The sequence below is a fragment of the Bos indicus genome, chromosome 18, assembly GCF_029378745.1.
Source record: "Bos indicus isolate NIAB-ARS_2022 breed Sahiwal x Tharparkar chromosome 18, NIAB-ARS_B.indTharparkar_mat_pri_1.0, whole genome shotgun sequence".
NCBI lineage: Eukaryota > Metazoa > Chordata > Mammalia > Artiodactyla > Bovidae > Bos > Bos indicus.
This window is the reverse complement of record NC_091777.1, coordinates 60,510,763-60,528,499: the sequence shown is the minus strand read 5'-3', so window position 1 is coordinate 60,528,499 and position 17,737 is coordinate 60,510,763. Positions and strand designations below refer to the sequence as shown.

General features: G+C 42.6%; 1 protein-coding gene across 3 annotated transcripts in view; it reads left to right on the top strand.

Moving 5' to 3' along the window:
• Nucleotides 1-11,896, top strand: part of LOC109572661 (uncharacterized) — a 44,653-nt gene extending 32,757 nt beyond the window's left edge. For all 3 annotated transcript variants that reach the window (XR_011561687.1, XR_011561686.1, XM_070771613.1), the window contains 3 exons: nt 928-1,013; nt 2,888-2,983; nt 8,804-11,896. Coding sequence is in view for 1 of the 3 variants with exons in the window: in XM_070771613.1 (XP_070627714.1) it covers nt 999-1,013; nt 2,888-2,983; nt 8,804-8,986 (294 nt within the window). In the remaining 2 variants the exon portion in view is untranslated. The remainder of the gene's footprint in view (nt 1-927; nt 1,014-2,887; nt 2,984-8,803) is intronic.
• The last annotated feature ends 5,841 nt before the right edge of the window (nt 11,897-17,737 follow it).

Below are 17,737 nucleotides of genomic sequence, written 5' to 3'. Positions count from 1 at the left end.
GGGAACAGGTTGCAGTTTGCAGCCAAGGGCAGGAGAGGTGTGAAGGAAGAAATAGAGAGGAAGGCAGGAGCAGGGGAAAGAGGAGACCCCGAAGTAGAGGGAAAATAGGAAAACAGACAAAGAGAATGAAGTGGAAACACCTAGATGTGTAGGTAGAAGGGGAACTGGATCCAGTTGGGTGCTGAGGGCTTTGGATGTGGCTGATTAGTTTCAGATGTAGCTTTTGTGGCTTTAGAATGTAGTAAATTCAAAAGTTGCTCAAATCATACAGATGAGAAGTGCAAAACCCATCTATAACGCCTGTACACATTTTGTGAATGTTTGTGTATTTTAGGTGCTACAGGTGATTTCAATCTGTATCCCTCACTGAGCATCAGGACTCTTGTCTCCTCTGAGTGGTGCTCAGTCCAAGCTTCAGGTTTCATTGATGAGGCATTTTGCATACCCATGTTTTGTACCCTCTGACCAGAGATTCCCCTTCAGGTAGTTTGTGTTGGTCCACAGCTTGATAGTGTTTAAGGTGCCCTAGGTGACTGCAGTCTGGATCCCTCGCTGAGCATCAGGACTCTTGAGTCCTCCCTTTCCTGAGGGCTGAGATCTGGGTTGAGGAGGCAGGTGCTCTGCCCTGAGTGGGGATGGCCCAGGGCCTGGAGTGTGACCTGAAGGGGATCGTGGGGTCAGCTGAGGTGCCCCCTGCTGCTGTGTACATGAGGCCTCAACCAGGAGGGGAGTGTGATCCGAGGGAAAGTGTGAGAAAGTGCCTATATTGGACTCTGTGTGGGAGTTGACTGTCCTGAGTCCCTCCTGAGACAGTGGCCATAGAGAACTGTCTGTTCCCCATGGTGAGGGCTTGCGTGGGGTTGTGGCACAGGAAAGGGGTGTGTTGACTTTAAACATTAAACAGCATGTTTTTATCTTTCATGATAGGCCTCTGAAGACTTGTGTTGCCTGAGGAAGAAGCCTTGAAGTTGAAGAAGGGGAAGGAAAAGGAGTCAGGAATGGCTCTTGCTCAGGTAAAGTCATATTCTCAGTTGATTCTCAGTCTGTCCTTCCTGAAATGCCCTTCTCTGGACTCGCTAATCTTCTCTGACTCTGGAGTATTCTGACTCCTGTACATACACACACACTCACCTGGGGCCTTCCCTCAGGGCCTGTCATCTCCACTTAGATCCCATCTCCCCATGACCCGGTAACCTGGCCCTTGTGAGGAGGCTCCCCTGGGCACCATCCTGGGTAGGGTTTCACATGCATGGGTTGGAGACAGGGTCTTGGTGCTGTTGGGCAGCAGGGATTGCTTAGGGCCCATCTGGATGTGCTGTCTGCTCTCTGTCAACCAGGGTAAAGAAGCTGCATGTGGAAGTCAGGTATTATATGCAGAACATCTGGTAAAATCTGGAATTCAGTTCAATAAGGGGAAATTTGTTCTGATTTTTTTCTAATGCCACTGAATGTAAATGAATGAGTCACTTTCTTCAAAATCTTAATGATTGAGAGTGGAATGACAATTCAGAAACAGACTTCAGTGATAGTGGGTGCTTTTTTGCATTATTGAATTTACTCTATGCAAACAACTTAAATAGGGGAAATTCTTTAAATCATTTTTATCACCTCCATCACTCAGAAGTTGTGTTTCTATTCCGTGAGTTGTATTGGGTGACACACTGTGCGGGGAGCCGGTGAGGCATTCCACTCGTGACAAAGGTCATGAGGAAGGAGGCTCGGCATACGCAAAGGCGGGATCGAGCCTCAGGAGTCCCCCCGGATATTCTCGAGCATTTTCCCCCCAAAAACCAGAGTCTGCCTACTTTATTGCTTTGTGCTCTCACCTCTGACTTTACTGGGGGCTGTCCCCTACCACCATCTCTCTCTCTGTGTGTCAAAGAGTTAACTTACAGCTCCAATTAATAAAGTTCCTGGGCAATTAGGAGTGTTTAAATCCAAACCCCTCTGATGGCTCTCTAACTCGCCTGACAAGTTTACCCGGACTCCTGCAGCTATGCATACGATTGTTTACAGTCTCCTAGCCTCGAGAGGCATGGGAAGCTTAAGATATTCAAATAGCTTAGAGCCTCTCAGAGAGTTAAAAACTGTCAGAATAAACTAGTAAAGGATTTCATTGATGAGTCAATGCTTGTTGCCAAGTTTTCACATCCCCTGAATTGTATCCTTGAATATGTATCAATTAATAGTGGGTATGTAGAAAAAATAAGTAGTGGCCTTGGTGTTAGTAACTTGAGACCCTTAAGGTAATAAATTCTTTCTTTGTTGTAAACCCATTACACATCCGCCCTATAGGAATGCAATTTTATCTTTGGAAGATGGTGCCAAACCTTGAAATAATTACTCTTAGAGAAAGTAAGTCTTTGTTGATAAGTCCTTGTCAAGAGTCATAAAATGTTAGTAGGCCTTCTGGCCAGAAGATGATGTAAATCACCTAAACCATTTGTATACGATACATTTGCAGGAAAGAAACCTTGGTTTTTGATAAGAACCAAAGACTGCTGACTTTGCATCCCCTATTATCCTCTATGTGTAACTTAGGGTATAAAAGCCCCTGTTAAAAATAAAGCTACGGGCCTTGTTTACCAGCGCTTGGTCTCCCCATGTCATTCTTCCCTTTAACTTCCAGCTGAGTCTCCATCTGGAGCGCGGAACCCACCACGCTGACTAATCATGCCTGGGCTTCTAAGACCCACTCGAGAAGGTGTCTAGGGTGAGACACCTTCCGCTATTCGAGAGGGCGCCTGCGGCCTACGTCAGTGGTGCAAACTTCTTGTCTTGAAGTTTTATTGGTCTCCCGCGTAAACCAAGCTACTCAGCTTCTTTTCTCCACTGAATTTTCCTACTGAGCTATCCTCATTCTGTTGTTCTCTATATCTCTAATTAGCATATAAATAGTCGCCTAGGCCGTCTCTCCTTCGAATACCCTGGATCAGCTGGGGCTGGTCCCCAGCAGGTGGCGCCCGATACAGGATTTTCGAAGGTAAGCTCCCAGCAATTGGGGTTACCAGCCCTATTGCCCCCCGTTCTCGGAACAACTGGGTTATCAGCCCTCTTGTTCCCCCACGGAGCAGTTTGGGTCAACAGCCCTACTGCTCCTCCCTTGGAACAGTTTGGGCCATCAGCCTACTGTTCCTCCCCCGGAACAATCTGGGTCACCAGCCCTATTGTTCTTCCAGTGTTCGGGATGGCTAGGACCCCACTCAAGGGAGCCGCGGACCCCCCTGTAGGATAGACAGGGCGAGAGGAGTGGGAAGTGTTGAAAGTGTTAAAGAGTTAGACAGTTTCTGAAGTTAAAAGGCCAAAGAAAAGCCTGATCTTTTGATAGCTTAAAGCAAAATCTTTTACTATACTTAATTTTCTGACATGGGTAATACTGAATCAAATGAAAGACAGCTCTTTATAGGAGTAATTTTACAGTTATTAGGTAAAAGAGGAATCAAAGTTAAAAAATCTGCCATTCAGTCATTTCTTTCATTTGTACAAGAGCACTGTCCCTGGTTTCCAGACGAAGGCTCTGTTAACTTAGATGTCTGGGAAAAAGTAGGAAAACAGCTAAAAACTTACCACGCCGAACACGGCTCAGAAAAGGTGCCTAATGACGCCTTTTCCTTATGGAATATCATTAGAGATGTCTTAGACCCTGCCCCTGATTCAGAAAAAGTACATCTTAAAAGTGACAGTGAAGAAAATGCTGTAGCTAAACCTGCCCCTGAATCTAAAAGAGTAACTTTTAAAGAGGAAAATGATGTTGAAACTGTAGTTAAACCTGAGGAAAATGAGAAAAACGAAGACCCGCCCGACTATCGGCAATTAAGAAAAATGTTAGCAGCCATGACTACTCAGGAACAACTTAAAGATAGGGATGAAAAACAAGATCAGCCTTCCCCAAAAGAAAAAGAGAATTTAGGCGAGATCACAGTTAAATATCACCCTGATGGAGATCGGCATCTCTTAAACAAAGATGCCCCAAAAGGCTTAAGAGAAGCTTCCCCTGTCAGGCCATCAGCTCCAAAGAGCTTAAGGGAAACGTCTCCCATCAGGCCATATGCCCCCAGGGACTCCCAAGAGACCGTCCCACTTAATCCATATGTAAGCTTTGGATACCAAACAGTTCAAAGAGCTCCTGAGTACAGAGCAGAGAATGTGGAACCTATGCCATTGCCACCACCTCCCATACCTCCTCCCATACCACCTCCCCCCATACCACCTCCCCCCATACCACCTCCCATACCACGCCGTACAGGTCCTATTAAACCCGCATTATTACCGCCACCTCCCTATCAAAGTGGGAAAATTCCAAAATCAATCCCACGGAGACGGGCCTCTTCTGCCCCTGGCGAGAAATTCGATCCCCAGCTTCAGGCTTGTTTCCCTTTAATTTTTGACAATGATGAAAGTGAACAAAAGGCTATCGACTGGGAGCCTGTTTCTTTTCAATTGGTAAAAGAACTTAAAAATGCATGTATTTCATATGGGCCTAAAGCCCCGTATACGATGCAGCTAGTAGAAAATCTAGCAGGTCAATGCTTAACACCTCGAGAATGGAAATCAATTGCTAGGGCCTGCCTGTCCGGAGGACATTTTATACTTTGGAAATCTGAATATGATGATCTCGCTCGTATATATGCTTTTTCTAACCAAAATGGAGACTTTACACATATCACTGAACCTATATTACTTGGTCAGGCCGACTACCCCTCGTATGATGAACAGATGAAATTAGATAGGACTACTATACAACAGGTGGCTGATTGTGCCTTTACTGCCTGGCGCTCATTGCCCGATGGTAAAGCATCAGGTGCCGCTCTATCTGATATTAAACAAAAGTCAGAAGAGCCATTTGAAGACTTTGTCTCACGACTCTCAGAAGCTGTCCAGAGAATAATTTCTGATTCTGAGGCAGCTAAACTGTTAACAAAACACTTGGCCTTTGAAAATGCTAATTCTACCTGCCAGGCTATATTGCGCCCTGTTAGAAGAACTGGAACTCTAATTGATTATATGAAACAGTGTGCAGATGTAGGACCATCAGTGCTACAGGGTGTTGCGATAGCTGCAGCGATAAAAGGAAACTCTTATCAGCAGGCAGTCCAATCCTTTTTTACTAACAAAAACAAGCCATCACAAGGTGATCCCAATAACCAAGGCAGGAATGCATTCCCTAGAACTTGTTTTTCTTGTGGCCAGACGGGACACACTTTTCATGGGTGCCCTCAAAGACCACCCGGTTCTTATCTGCCTAATCCGGCCCAACCGGCTGTGGCTGCTCCGCAAAACCCTGCCCCACTGCCTATTAATCCTAGGTCTCTTTGCCCTCGCTGCCAGAGAGGATATCACTGGGCAAGGGACTGTAGGTCAAGATTTCATAGAAATGGAGCCTTTTTAGGCCCCGACCAGCAGTCGGGAAACGGGTTGAGGGGCCAGCCCCAGGCCCCGACAACGATTGGGGCAGCCTCACTGAACCCATTCATTCCCTTCGTCCCGTCGCAGAGCTCATCAGAGCAACCCCAGGCAGCGCAGGACTGGACCTCAGTTCCACCACCTCAACAATATTAACACCAGATAGCCCCACTATAAAAATCCCTACAGGAGTTAAAGGTCCATTACCGACAGGCCTGGTAGGAATTATACTAGGCAGAAGTTCCTTAGCTATACAAGGTCTTACAATTATTCCTGGAGTAATTGACTCAGATTATACAGGAGAAATTCAGATAATGATTTCACCCCCGACTAAAACTTTCCAAATACATCAGGGACAGAGAATAGCCCAACTTTTACTTTTGCCTTATCATAATGCAATTGGGCAAACAGCCACCCAAAATGAAAGACAGGACAAAGGATTTGGGTCTAGTGACATGGTTTTTTGGGTAACAGAAATTACTAAAAAGCGTCCTATGAAATCTATTCTTGTCAGTGGCAAGTCTATTGAAGGGCTATTAGACACAGGAGCAGATGTTTCCTGTATTTCTGGGAAAGACTGGCCCAACTCCTGGCCCACACATACTACTGCAAATAACTTAGTGGGCATCGGGAGAGCTCCTACAGTAGCTCAAAGTGCAAAAATTTTAGACTGGCAATTTGAGGATACCCGTGGAACATTCCAACCGTATATGATTCCTTCGCTGCCCTTCTCGTTGTGGGGGAGAGATGTGCTGTCTCAAATGGGCATGTTACTTTTTAGCCCTGATGATAAAGTAACTTTGCAAATGCTACAAATGGGCTATGATCCTTCAAAAGGGTTAGGTAAACAGCAGACAGGAATAACTGAGCCAATTTGCCCTGCTCCTCTAAAGTTCCGTGCTGGATTAGGGTATCCAAATTTTTGATGGAGGCCATTGTTTTTGCTGCCGACCCCATTACGTGGAAATCTCAGGACCCTGTGTGGGTAGAACAATGGCCTCTGACTAAAGAAAAACTACTGGCAGCCAAAGCGTTAATTTCTGAACAACTAGAATTGGGACATATTGAGCCCTCCAATAGCCCCTGGAATACTCCTATTTTTGTTATTAAGAAAAAATCCGGCAAGTGGCGACTTTTACAAGATTTAAGAGCTATTACTGCCACTATGGAAGATATGGGAGCCTTACAACCTGGGCTTCCTTCCCCAGTAGCCATCCCAGAAGGATATAATATTATTGTAATTGATTTACAAGACTGTTTTTTCACCATCCCCTTAAATGCTGAGGATAAAAAGCGATTTGCCTTTAGTTTACCAGCAGAAAATTTTAAACAGCCTTATTTAAGGTTTCAATGGAAAGTGTTGCCCCAGGGAATGAAAAATAGCCCTACTTTATGTCAGAAATTTGTTAATGCAGCTATAGAAGATATTAGGGCTAAATATGAACAACTGTATATGATTCACTATATGGATGATATTTTAATAGCTCACCCTGATAGAGCTCATTTACAAACTGTTCTCCAGGATCTGACTCAGGCTTTAACAGACAGAGGCTTAAAAATTGCCCCAGAGAAAATTCAAGTCAATCCGCCCATAACTTACTTAGGACGGGTTATCAATTCAGAAACTGTGATTCATGCCCCATTAAAATTGAGAAAAGATCACCTTGTTACTTTAAATGATTATCAAAAACTTTTAGGCGACATTAATTGGATCAGGCCTTATTTAAAATTAACTACTGCTGAATTAAAACCTCTTTTTAACATTTTACGTGGGGATCCCGATCCAACTTCTAAGAGACAATTAACTGCTGAGGCTCAGGAGGCCTTAGAAAAAGTGGAAGCAGCTTTATCTGATAGCTATGTTAAAAGAGTTAATTTACAAACAAATTGGCAATTCCTCTGCCTAGCTACTCCAACAGCACCTACGGGAGTTTTATGGCAAAATGGCCCTCTAGAATGGGTCCATCTCCCCGCCCAGGCTAAAAAAGTAGTGGCCTCTTATCCAGGACTGATAGCTACACTGATATTGAAAGGGAGAAAACGTAGCATTGAATTGTTTGGTAAAGAACTAGCAGAAATTGTAATTCCGTATAATAAAGAACAACTTGATGCTCTCCTAATGTTTGATGAGGATTGGCAGATTGCTATCGGAAATTATTTTGGCCAAATTCTGCATCATTTACCTTCACATGTTTTGCTAAATTTTATGTCTAAACACCCGGTTATTTTCCCTGTTAGGTGTAAATACTCTCCCATCTCAGATGCTCAAATGGTTTTTACTGACGGGTCTGCTAACGGCAGAGCTTCTATAGTTACAAAAGATCAGCGTAAAGTTTTACATACGCAGGAGACTTCGGCCCAGAGAGCTGAACTCACAGCTGTTATAGAGGCCTTTGTTATGTTTGCAGAGGAGGAATTTAACCTTTACTCTGATTCTCAGTATGTGGTCAGGCTGTTTCCACACATTGAGACTGCGATCCTGCCTGAGAACAAAACTGCAATATTTCACTTGTTAACTAAACTGCAGCAGCAAATTTGGAAACGAAGCCGAGCATATTTTATTGGTCACATTCGGGCTCATTCTGGATTGCCTGGACCTTTAAATGCCTTAAATGACCTGGCAGATTCACTAACTAAGGTCACAGTGGCTTCTGCTTTTGAAGAAGCCCGAGCTTCTCATTCACTCCACCATCAAAATGCTACTGCGCTAAGATATCAATTTCAGATTCCTCGAGACTCTGCTCGGGAGATTGTTCGTTCCTGTTCTCATTGTCCCACTACTATAAATAGTTTACCTATGGGAGTTAACCCTCGCGGTCTTAAACCTAATGCACTCTGGCAGATGGATGTAACTCACATCTCTTCATTTGCAAAATTGTCTTTTGTTCATGTAACAGTAGACACCTTTTCTCATGTTATTGTTGCAACTGCTCGCACAGGGGAAGCAGTTAAAGACGTAATACAACATCTCTTTACTTGTTTTTCATATATGGGTCTGCCAAAAGCCTTGAAAACTGATAATGCTCCTGCTTATACATCTAAGTCTTTTCAGGAATTTTGTCTAAAGTTTCAAATTAAACATAATACAGGCATCCCTTATAATCCACAAGGACAAGCCATTGTGGAAAGAGCACATCAAACGCTAAAAACCCAAATTCAAAAACTAAAAGAAGGGGAGTTTAAATATAGTTCTCCCCATCACCTCTTGCAACATGCTCTTTTTGTAATAAATATTTTAAATACTGATTCAGCTGGAATGACTGCAATGCTTCGCCATTGGTGCCCAGAGCAATTGAATGCAAAACCATTAGTTAAATGGAAGGACCTCCTTTCCGGACAGTGGAAAGGCCCTGACCCATTGTTAACCAGCGGTCGAGGATATGCTTGTATTTTTCCACAGGACGCAGATTCTCCAATTTGGGTTCCGGATAGATTGATTCGCCATGTCTCAGCCTCTCGGATACCGAGTTCCACGGCCGCCGCGACCCCGAAAGAGGAAAGGGCCTCCTCTGCCTTCGCTCCCCCCGCCAGCACGGGAAACACCACTGACATCGGAGCAACTGACATCGGGGATCCCGGATGAGCAGGGGACGGATCCGCCCACCAAACAGATGTCTCAACTTCACATACAGGATATCGCTCCCCCCCGATCCTTTGCCTCACAAAAGGAGGTCAGGCCGCCTGACTCAGGCGACCCGGAATGCCTCCATACCTACTTGGGGACAAATAAAAACACTCTGCCATCAGGCACGGGGAATAACCTCTTTGCAGGGCTCTCCAACCTCCCCTGAGAAGATGTTTATTGCTATGCTTGCCTTATTATCATGCCAGGTAAGCGCCTCCTCCCCCACTCCTGAAAAGTATTGGGCTTACTTCCCAGACCCTCCAACCTTTCAAGTAGTTACCTGGAACAGTGACCCCCTACGGGTCCACACAAACCAGCCTCAGTTACTGGGAGGGTCATATACTTCCTATACCACAGACGAATATCCTATTAATTTCAATTTTACCTTCAGGGGATTAGCAGACGACCTTCCTGTTTGTTTCAACTTCCCCAGTGATATAGAAAGCTTTATTATTCCCCCTAAAGAAGGATGTGTCGGAGCCTCTAAAAAGGCAGTTCTGACTCATTCTCCAGCCTCAGGTATTGAACATAGAGGGCGTCTAGCGCTTTGGATTTTACAGGCTCGTATGCCCGGGGCCCTTGATCCCCACGAACTTATAATCCATAGACCCCCTCCTGGATATCCAAGTTGTTATAATACCGAGCCTTCAGATGCCATATGGAACACTATAGATGATCGTACAGGGTATCCGATTTGGAAATCTTGTACTTATCGTTTAAGAGCTGATTATAGAATACCGGGAGGAGGAAATTACATGATTCAAGATTGGAGTAACTCAGACCTAGATAGGAGCCCATTGCCCCTTGATGACTTTCCCAGCAGATTTTATAATTGGAAGAAAGATTTGGTTTCTTGGCCTTTAAGCATTACTAGATGGCATAATAATCGATTTGTTTCGCCTATATTGTCTTATACAACTAAGAACAGAACCTCTTGGCAGCCAGAAATTTGGAGGGCCCTTGCTGCCACCGCTCCCATTTCCTTATTCCGTCCAAATAGCAATTCTACTTATTCTGTTTTAGCTTGTGTACCCTCGCCTTATGTTTTTCTCTTTACTAATGACTCCAAAAGATTAAATGTACACATGAATTATTCAGGTGGACCTAATATTGTAACTTGTGAACAATGTATGCTTTCATCTTGTTTGACCCCCCAATATAATGTTTGTTCTTTTGTTGTGTTGAAACGCCCACCCTATCTCATGATACCTGTGTCTGTGCATTCTTATTGGTATGATAATTACGGTTTGGCTGTATTACAACAACTGCAGGATTTAATGCGAACACGACGGTTTGTGGGCTTACTTATCTTGGGAATAGCAGCTTTGATAAGTGCAATTACTTCTGTTACTGTGGCAGCAATATCATTGACTCAACAAGTACATACTGCTCAATATGTTGATTCTATGTCCAAAAATGTTTCTTTAGCATTGGCAACACAGGAAGCTATAGACAGAAAATTAGAGATGAGGGTAGACGCCCTAGAGGAAGCAGTAATACATATTGGGACTGAATTGCAGGCTTTAAAGGTGAAAATGGCATTGTCCTGTCATGCTGACTACCGGTGGATATGTGTAACACCCCTGAAAGTAAATGAGACAGATTTTGAATGGGAAAAGATTAAAAACCATATTTCAGGTATTTGGAACAGCTCTGACATTAGCTTAGACTTAGGGAAACTTCACAATCAAATAGCAACCCTGGAACACTCCCGATTAGATTTTACTGCCGCTGGAACAGCAAATGATTTCTTCCATACTTTCTCTAACTACATTTCAGGAAAAAATATTCTGTCTACCTTCCTCGGCTACGCTACCTTGGCTGTTTTAATTTTATTTCTAATAATCATTCTTCCTTGTATTGTCAGGATTCTTCGGCAGAGCATTCAGAGGCTCGCGACTGAGCTACATCTGGCTGTTTTAAGAAATAAAAAAGGGGGAGATGCGGGGAGCCGGTGAGGCATTCCACTCGTGACAAAGGTCATGAGGAAGGAGGCTCGGCATACGCAAAGGCGGGATCGAGCCTCAGGAGTCCCCCCGGATATTCTCGAGCATTTTCCCCCCAAAAACCAGAGTCTGCCTACTTTATTGCTTTGTGCTCTCACCTCTGACTTTACTGGGGGCTGTCCCCTACCACCATCTCTCTCTCTGTGTGTCAAAGAGTTAACTTACAGCTCCAATTAATAAAGTTCCTGGGCAATTAGGAGTGTTTAAATCCAAACCCCTCTGATGGCTCTCTAACTCGCCTGACAAGTTTACCCGGACTCCTGCAGCTATGCATACGATTGTTTACAGTCTCCTAGCCTCGAGAGGCATGGGAAGCTTAAGATATTCAAATAGCTTAGAGCCTCTCAGAGAGTTAAAAACTGTCAGAATAAACTAGTAAAGGATTTCATTGATGAGTCAATGCTTGTTGCCAAGTTTTCACATCCCCTGAATTGTATCCTTGAATATGTATCAATTAATAGTGGGTATGTAGAAAAAATAAGTAGTGGCCTTGGTGTTAGTAACTTGAGACCCTTAAGGTAATAAATTCTTTCTTTGTTGTAAACCCATTACACATCCGCCCTATAGGAATGCAATTTTATCTTTGGAAGATGGTGCCAAACCTTGAAATAATTACTCTTAGAGAAAGTAAGTCTTTGTTGATAAGTCCTTGTCAAGAGTCATAAAATGTTAGTAGGCCTTCTGGCCAGAAGATGATGTAAATCACCTAAACCATTTGTATACGATACATTTGCAGGAAAGAAACCTTGGTTTTTGATAAGAACCAAAGACTGCTGACTTTGCATCCCCTATTATCCTCTATGTGTAACTTAGGGTATAAAAGCCCCTGTTAAAAATAAAGCTACGGGCCTTGTTTACCAGCGCTTGGTCTCCCCATGTCATTCTTCCCTTTAACTTCCAGCTGAGTCTCCATCTGGAGCGCGGAACCCACCACGCTGACTAATCATGCCTGGGCTTCTAAGACCCACTCGAGAAGGTGTCTAGGGTGAGACACCTTCCGCTATTCGAGAGGGCGCCTGCGGCCTACGTCAGTGGTGCAAACTTCTTGTCTTGAAGTTTTATTGGTCTCCCGCGTAAACCAAGCTACTCAGCTTCTTTTCTCCACTGAATTTTCCTACTGAGCTATCCTCATTCTATTGTTCTCTATATCTCTAATTAGCATATAAATAGTCGCCTAGGCCGTCTCTCCTTCGAATACCCTGGATCAGCTGGGGCTGGTCCCCAGCAACACTGAAGTTTTTATCTTTGATAAAAATAGGTTTTATCTTTGATAAAAGCAGGTAAGGTTTCAGCTTCATTCTTTTGCTAGAAGGTACCTACATTCTCAGCACCATTCATTATTATTTTTTTAAAATTTTCTTTTAACAACAAAAACATTTTGTATTGGGGGTATAGCCGACTAACAGTGTTGTGATAGTTTCAGGTAAACAGTGAAGGGACTCAGCCATAAATGTTCATTTATCCATTCCCCCTCTAAACCCCACTCCCATCCAGGCTGGCACATAACATTGAGCAGAGTTTCATGTGCTATACAATAGGTTCCCATTGGTTATCCACTCTAAACATAGCAGTGTGTACATGACCTTCCTAAGGTCCCCAACCATCCCTTCCCCTTGGCAATCATGAGTTCATTATCTAAGTCTGTGAGTCTTTTTCTGTTTTGCAAGTATGTTCATTTGTATCATTTCTTTTTAGATTCCACATATAAAGGATGTCATATGATATTTCTCCTTCTCCCTCTGACTCTTTCAGTCAGTATGACACTCTCTGGGTCTGTCCATGTTGCTGCAAATGGCCTTGTTTCATTCTTTTTAATGCCTGAGTAATATTCCATTGTGTATTTGTACCACATCTTTATCTATTCCTCTGTCGATGCATATTTAGGTTGTTTCCACGTCTTGGCCATTGTAAACAGTGCTGCAATGCACATTGGGGTGCATGTATGTTTTCAGGTCATGTTTTTCTCTGGATATATGCCCAGGAGTGGGATTGCAGGGTCATATGGTAGCTCTGTTTTTAGTTTTTTAAGAACTCCATACTGAAGCAATTTTAAATTCCCACCCACAGTGCAGAAGGGTTCCCTTTTCTCCACACCCTCTCCAGGATTTGTTGTTTGTAGATTTTTTTGACCAGTGTGAGGTGATATCTCATTGTAGTTTTGATTTGCATTTCTCTTGTAACTAGCCATTTTGAACATCTTTTCATATGCCTATTGGCCATCAATCTGTGCTCTTTAGAGAAGAAATATCTATTCAGGTCTTCTGCCACCCATTTTTTGAGTGGGTTATTTGTTTTGATGCTATTAAGTGTCATAAGCTGTTGTAAATTTTGGAGACTAATTCCTTATCAGTCACATCATTTGCAAATATTTTCTCCCAATCTGTGGGTTGTCTTTTTGTTTTGTTTATTGTTTGTTATGCCATCAGCACCATTCATTATTGAGACAGACCTTCCTTCTTTGTGTAGTCTTGGCATCAATGTCAATACGTTTTTCATATTTATCAAGAATTATTTCTGGTATTCTTTTTTTTTCTTTTTTCTGCTGCACCTCTTAGCTTGCAAGATCTTTGTTCCTTGACCAGGGACTGAATCCAGGCCCTCAACACCGAGAACGGGGAGTTCTAACCACTGGGGCGCCATAATATTTCCTATTTCTGGTACTCTAATCTGCTTCATTGGCTGATGTATCTTTGATTATGCCAATACCACATCATCTTGATTACTTTGTAATATGTCTTGAAATCTCACAACGATGGCCTCCATCTTCTTTTTCAAGAGTATTTTGGCCCTTTGGGGTCCCTTGAGATTCCCTGGTGGCTCAGATGGTAAAGCATCTGCCTATAGTGCGGGAGACCTGGGTTTGATCCCTGGGTCAGGAAGATCCTCTGGAGAAGGAAATGGCAACCCACTCCAGTACTCATGCCTGGAAAATCCCATGGACAGAGGAGCGTAGGAGGCTACAGTCCATGGGGTTGCAAAGAGTTGGACATGACTGAACAACTTCACTTCACTTCACTTGAGATTCCCTATGAACTTTAGCATGATTTTTGTTTTCTATTACTGCAAAAATTGCCATTGAAATTTTGATATAGATTCCACTGAATCTCTAGAACTTTGGTAATGTGATCATTTTAAGAATATTACATCTTCAAATCCATGAGTATGGCTGTCTTTTTATTTATTTCTATTTCCATGGACTTCTTTCAGAATGTTTACTAGTTTTCAATGTACAAGTCTTTCACCTTCTTGATTCATTTGTTCCAAAGTATTCTACCCCTTTTGATGCTATAGTAAATAGGAAGTTAAAGTGAAGTGAAAGTTGCTTAGTTGTGTCTGACTCTTGGCGACCCCATGGACTATACAGTCCATGGAATTCTCCAGGCCAGAATACTGGAGTGGGTAGCCTTTCCCTTCTCCAGGAGATCTTCCCAACCCAGGGATCGAATCCAGGTCTCCCTCATTGCAGGCAGATTCTTTACCAGCTGAGCCACAAGGGAAGCCCAAGAACACTGGAGTGGGTAGCCTGTCCCTTCTCCAGCAGATCCTCTGGACCCAGGAATCAAACCGGGGTCTTCTGCATTGCAGGCAGATTCTTTACCAACTGAGCTATCAGGAAAGCCCATAGTAAATAGGATTGTTCTCTAATTTTCTGTTGGCATTGTTCATTGTGTATAGAAACACAATTGATTTTTGTGTGCTTTTTTTTTTTTTTTGGCTGCAACTTTTCTAAAGTTGTTTTTTAAGGTAGTAGTTTTATCTTGGAATCTTTTTGGTTTCTACATGTAAACCCTTGTCACCTACAAAAACAGGTAATTTTACTCTTGACTTTGTACAGGGATAACTTTGAATTTTTTCTTGTCTAATGTCTCTGGCGGAGATGTTCATTAGTGTCTTGAACAGTAGTGTCAAGCTGCCTCTTTCTACTACTTGTAAGCTTTTAGCAATGTGGACTTCCCCTTTAGTACAGCTCTGAGTGCATATCATAAATTTTGGTATGTTGTGTTTTTATTTTCATTCAGATGCTATACAACACTTCAGTCTAGACCACCCATGGCTGGCTTTTATTTGTGTGTATTTCATGTATTGTCTACAAGTATGAAAAATCCACATTGATTGGAGGACATTATAATTAAGTGAAAAAGTATGAGGAATTAAAATTAGAGACACACAATTTGCTCCAAATCCCTTCGCATAGATCTGTCAGAATACATACTGCAACTGAATTGATTCCTTATCCCTCTCTCCTCTTCTCATTTTCCATGAGAATAAGAACTCTCCTCAGAGCCCTTTGGTGAAATATATTTTCATTTCAGGGATTGTTGACATTCGCTGATGTGTACATAGAGTTCTCTCAGGAGGAGTGGGAATGCCTGGACCCTGCTCAGAGGACTTTGTACAGGGATGTGATGTTGGAGACCTATAGGAACCTGCTCTCTGTGAGTGAGGATCACTTCCCTTTGAAGTGGGGAACTGCTCTAGGGTATCTCTGCCTTTCCCCTCTTTGCCTCCTGGGAACCCCTGCCTTGCTTGACTGACTCAAAGCCCTGTTGGCTCAGACATGAAAAGCTTCAGGATGTGGCATCAGGAACTTCAACCTAACTTCCTCAAAAAATCTACCCACTTCGTGATACAGTTATTTCAGAACTCACTCTATTTAGAGCTCAATGACAAACTTTAACAGTCCCAGTGTCATGTTTTCTACTCATGTGCGTTTTGAGTTAGCCATTCTAGAAAGTAAGCTACGTTTCTGCATTGTATACTGTTCCCTGTGTATTCTGAAGGAGGCCAGCAGAAGGTAAGTTTCTGAAATGTTTTCCTTGACCCCTCCGATGTGTCATCAGTCCTTAGCAAGATAAAGAACGATGATTCTGGAAAAGCCACAGCAAATCACATTTCTTTCTTCTTATGTGTAGAAATTTCTGTAGAAATGTGTAGATTTCTGTTGAAATCATATTGTAGCAAGAGGCAGAGCACGGGGCTGTGGGGACTGACATGAAATCATAGATAAATTTACCATCAGATTAAATGCTATATAGATAAATCCACAACCACCATCAGTGAGCATACATGAAATTATAGTAGTAGTTGTCAGGGGTTATGGTGGTGTTCAGGACATGTAGCTTCCTTGCACAGTCTCTGTCCAGTTTTCAGAATCATTCCTCCTCGTCTTTGCCGGTGGGTTGGTCTTGATCCAGGAGACATGCATGTTTGAGATGTGAGCATTTACTCATTTTTCCCCTTATAGACTCTCTTGCTTCAGCAAAGTACTTATCTGATGCCTTCTTGCTACTGGAACTGTTGGCTGGGAGGGAGATAGCCTGTCTCTGAGATACGTTTTGTGATTCTGATATCCATCTCCTGAAAATGTAATATCAGTTCAACTCTAGTGCAGTGACAGTGCACACTTGGTGCGCTGAGAATGGTATTGAAAAACTTTGTTCCCAGTTGCCACTTTCCACAGTTACAAGTTCATAATGATCATCTCCAGTGGATAGTAGAGACTCTTAGTTTTCTATGAACTCTGAAGGTAGTAGGGGGTGTACATGGAGGAAACAGAAAATGTGAAGGTCCCACACTTGCTGGTTAGTGATGTTGAAAATATTTTCTTTTTCCTACTTTTACTCTATATTCCAGCTTTAGTGAAAAGTCTTTCTCATTTTGCCCATTTGCTAATTCTTTTTTTTTTTTTTTTGCCTTTGTGGTTCTAGAATTCTTTATGCACCCATAGCCATGGGTTTTTTTAATTTCTCAGTCTCCTTCCATCAAGGCAAGGCCTTAATGAAGATGAGTTTAGCCAAAGAAGGTGTGAGTGGAATTAATGAATTTCTCATTTGAATGACCACATCCCTGTTTCTTATAAATGACAATATCACACCCAGCAATGTTGCTTTTACCGGTATACCCAAGAGATTTGAAAACATTTATCCGTATAAACATCTTGTACAAAATGTGCAATAGAAGATTTTTCATAATAACCAAAACTTTTAAATTGGAGCTATTATTTGTACACATGTAAAGTTCAGATGGAGATCCTTTTATTTTCCCACTGTGAATATTCTTTTGATAGGCACCAGTTTTTCAAAATCTGTTCTTCACTGAATTGCCTTGATACCTTAGTCTGGTGGACTACTCGAATGGGGAGTCATGCTAATAATATGTTGTCTTGGGAATTCCCTGGCAGTCCAGTGGTAAGAATTCTGCAATTTGCCTGCTGATGTCCCTGGTTCAATCCCTGGTTGGGGAACTAAGATCCTGGAAGTTGTGTGGTGCAGCCTAAAAAAAAAAGAATATTTTGTCTGTAGGTTCAGATTCACACCTTCTTTCTCTAACTGTTCGTCAACTGAGGTCATGTATGTAAAGCCCTGAATCTACTTCCCTTACTTGAAGAATTGTGATTATCTTCCACACGCTTTTAACAATGAATAAGTAGAGTTAGATGGCAGAGAATAGTGTGTTTTTAAAGACTTGATGGACATGAGTTTGAGTAAACTCTGGGAGTTGGTGATGGACAGGGAGGCCTGGCATGCTGTGATTCATGGGGTCACAAAGAGTCGGACACGACTGAGCAACTGAACTGAACTGAACTGAAAGACTCAAAAGTTACTTTTATATGAAAAAAAAATCAGTATCCTGTTACATTTATTATAGTACCACTTTGCATTATGTCTTGTCTCTCTTTCTTTTGCCCTTTGTTTGTAGCAAT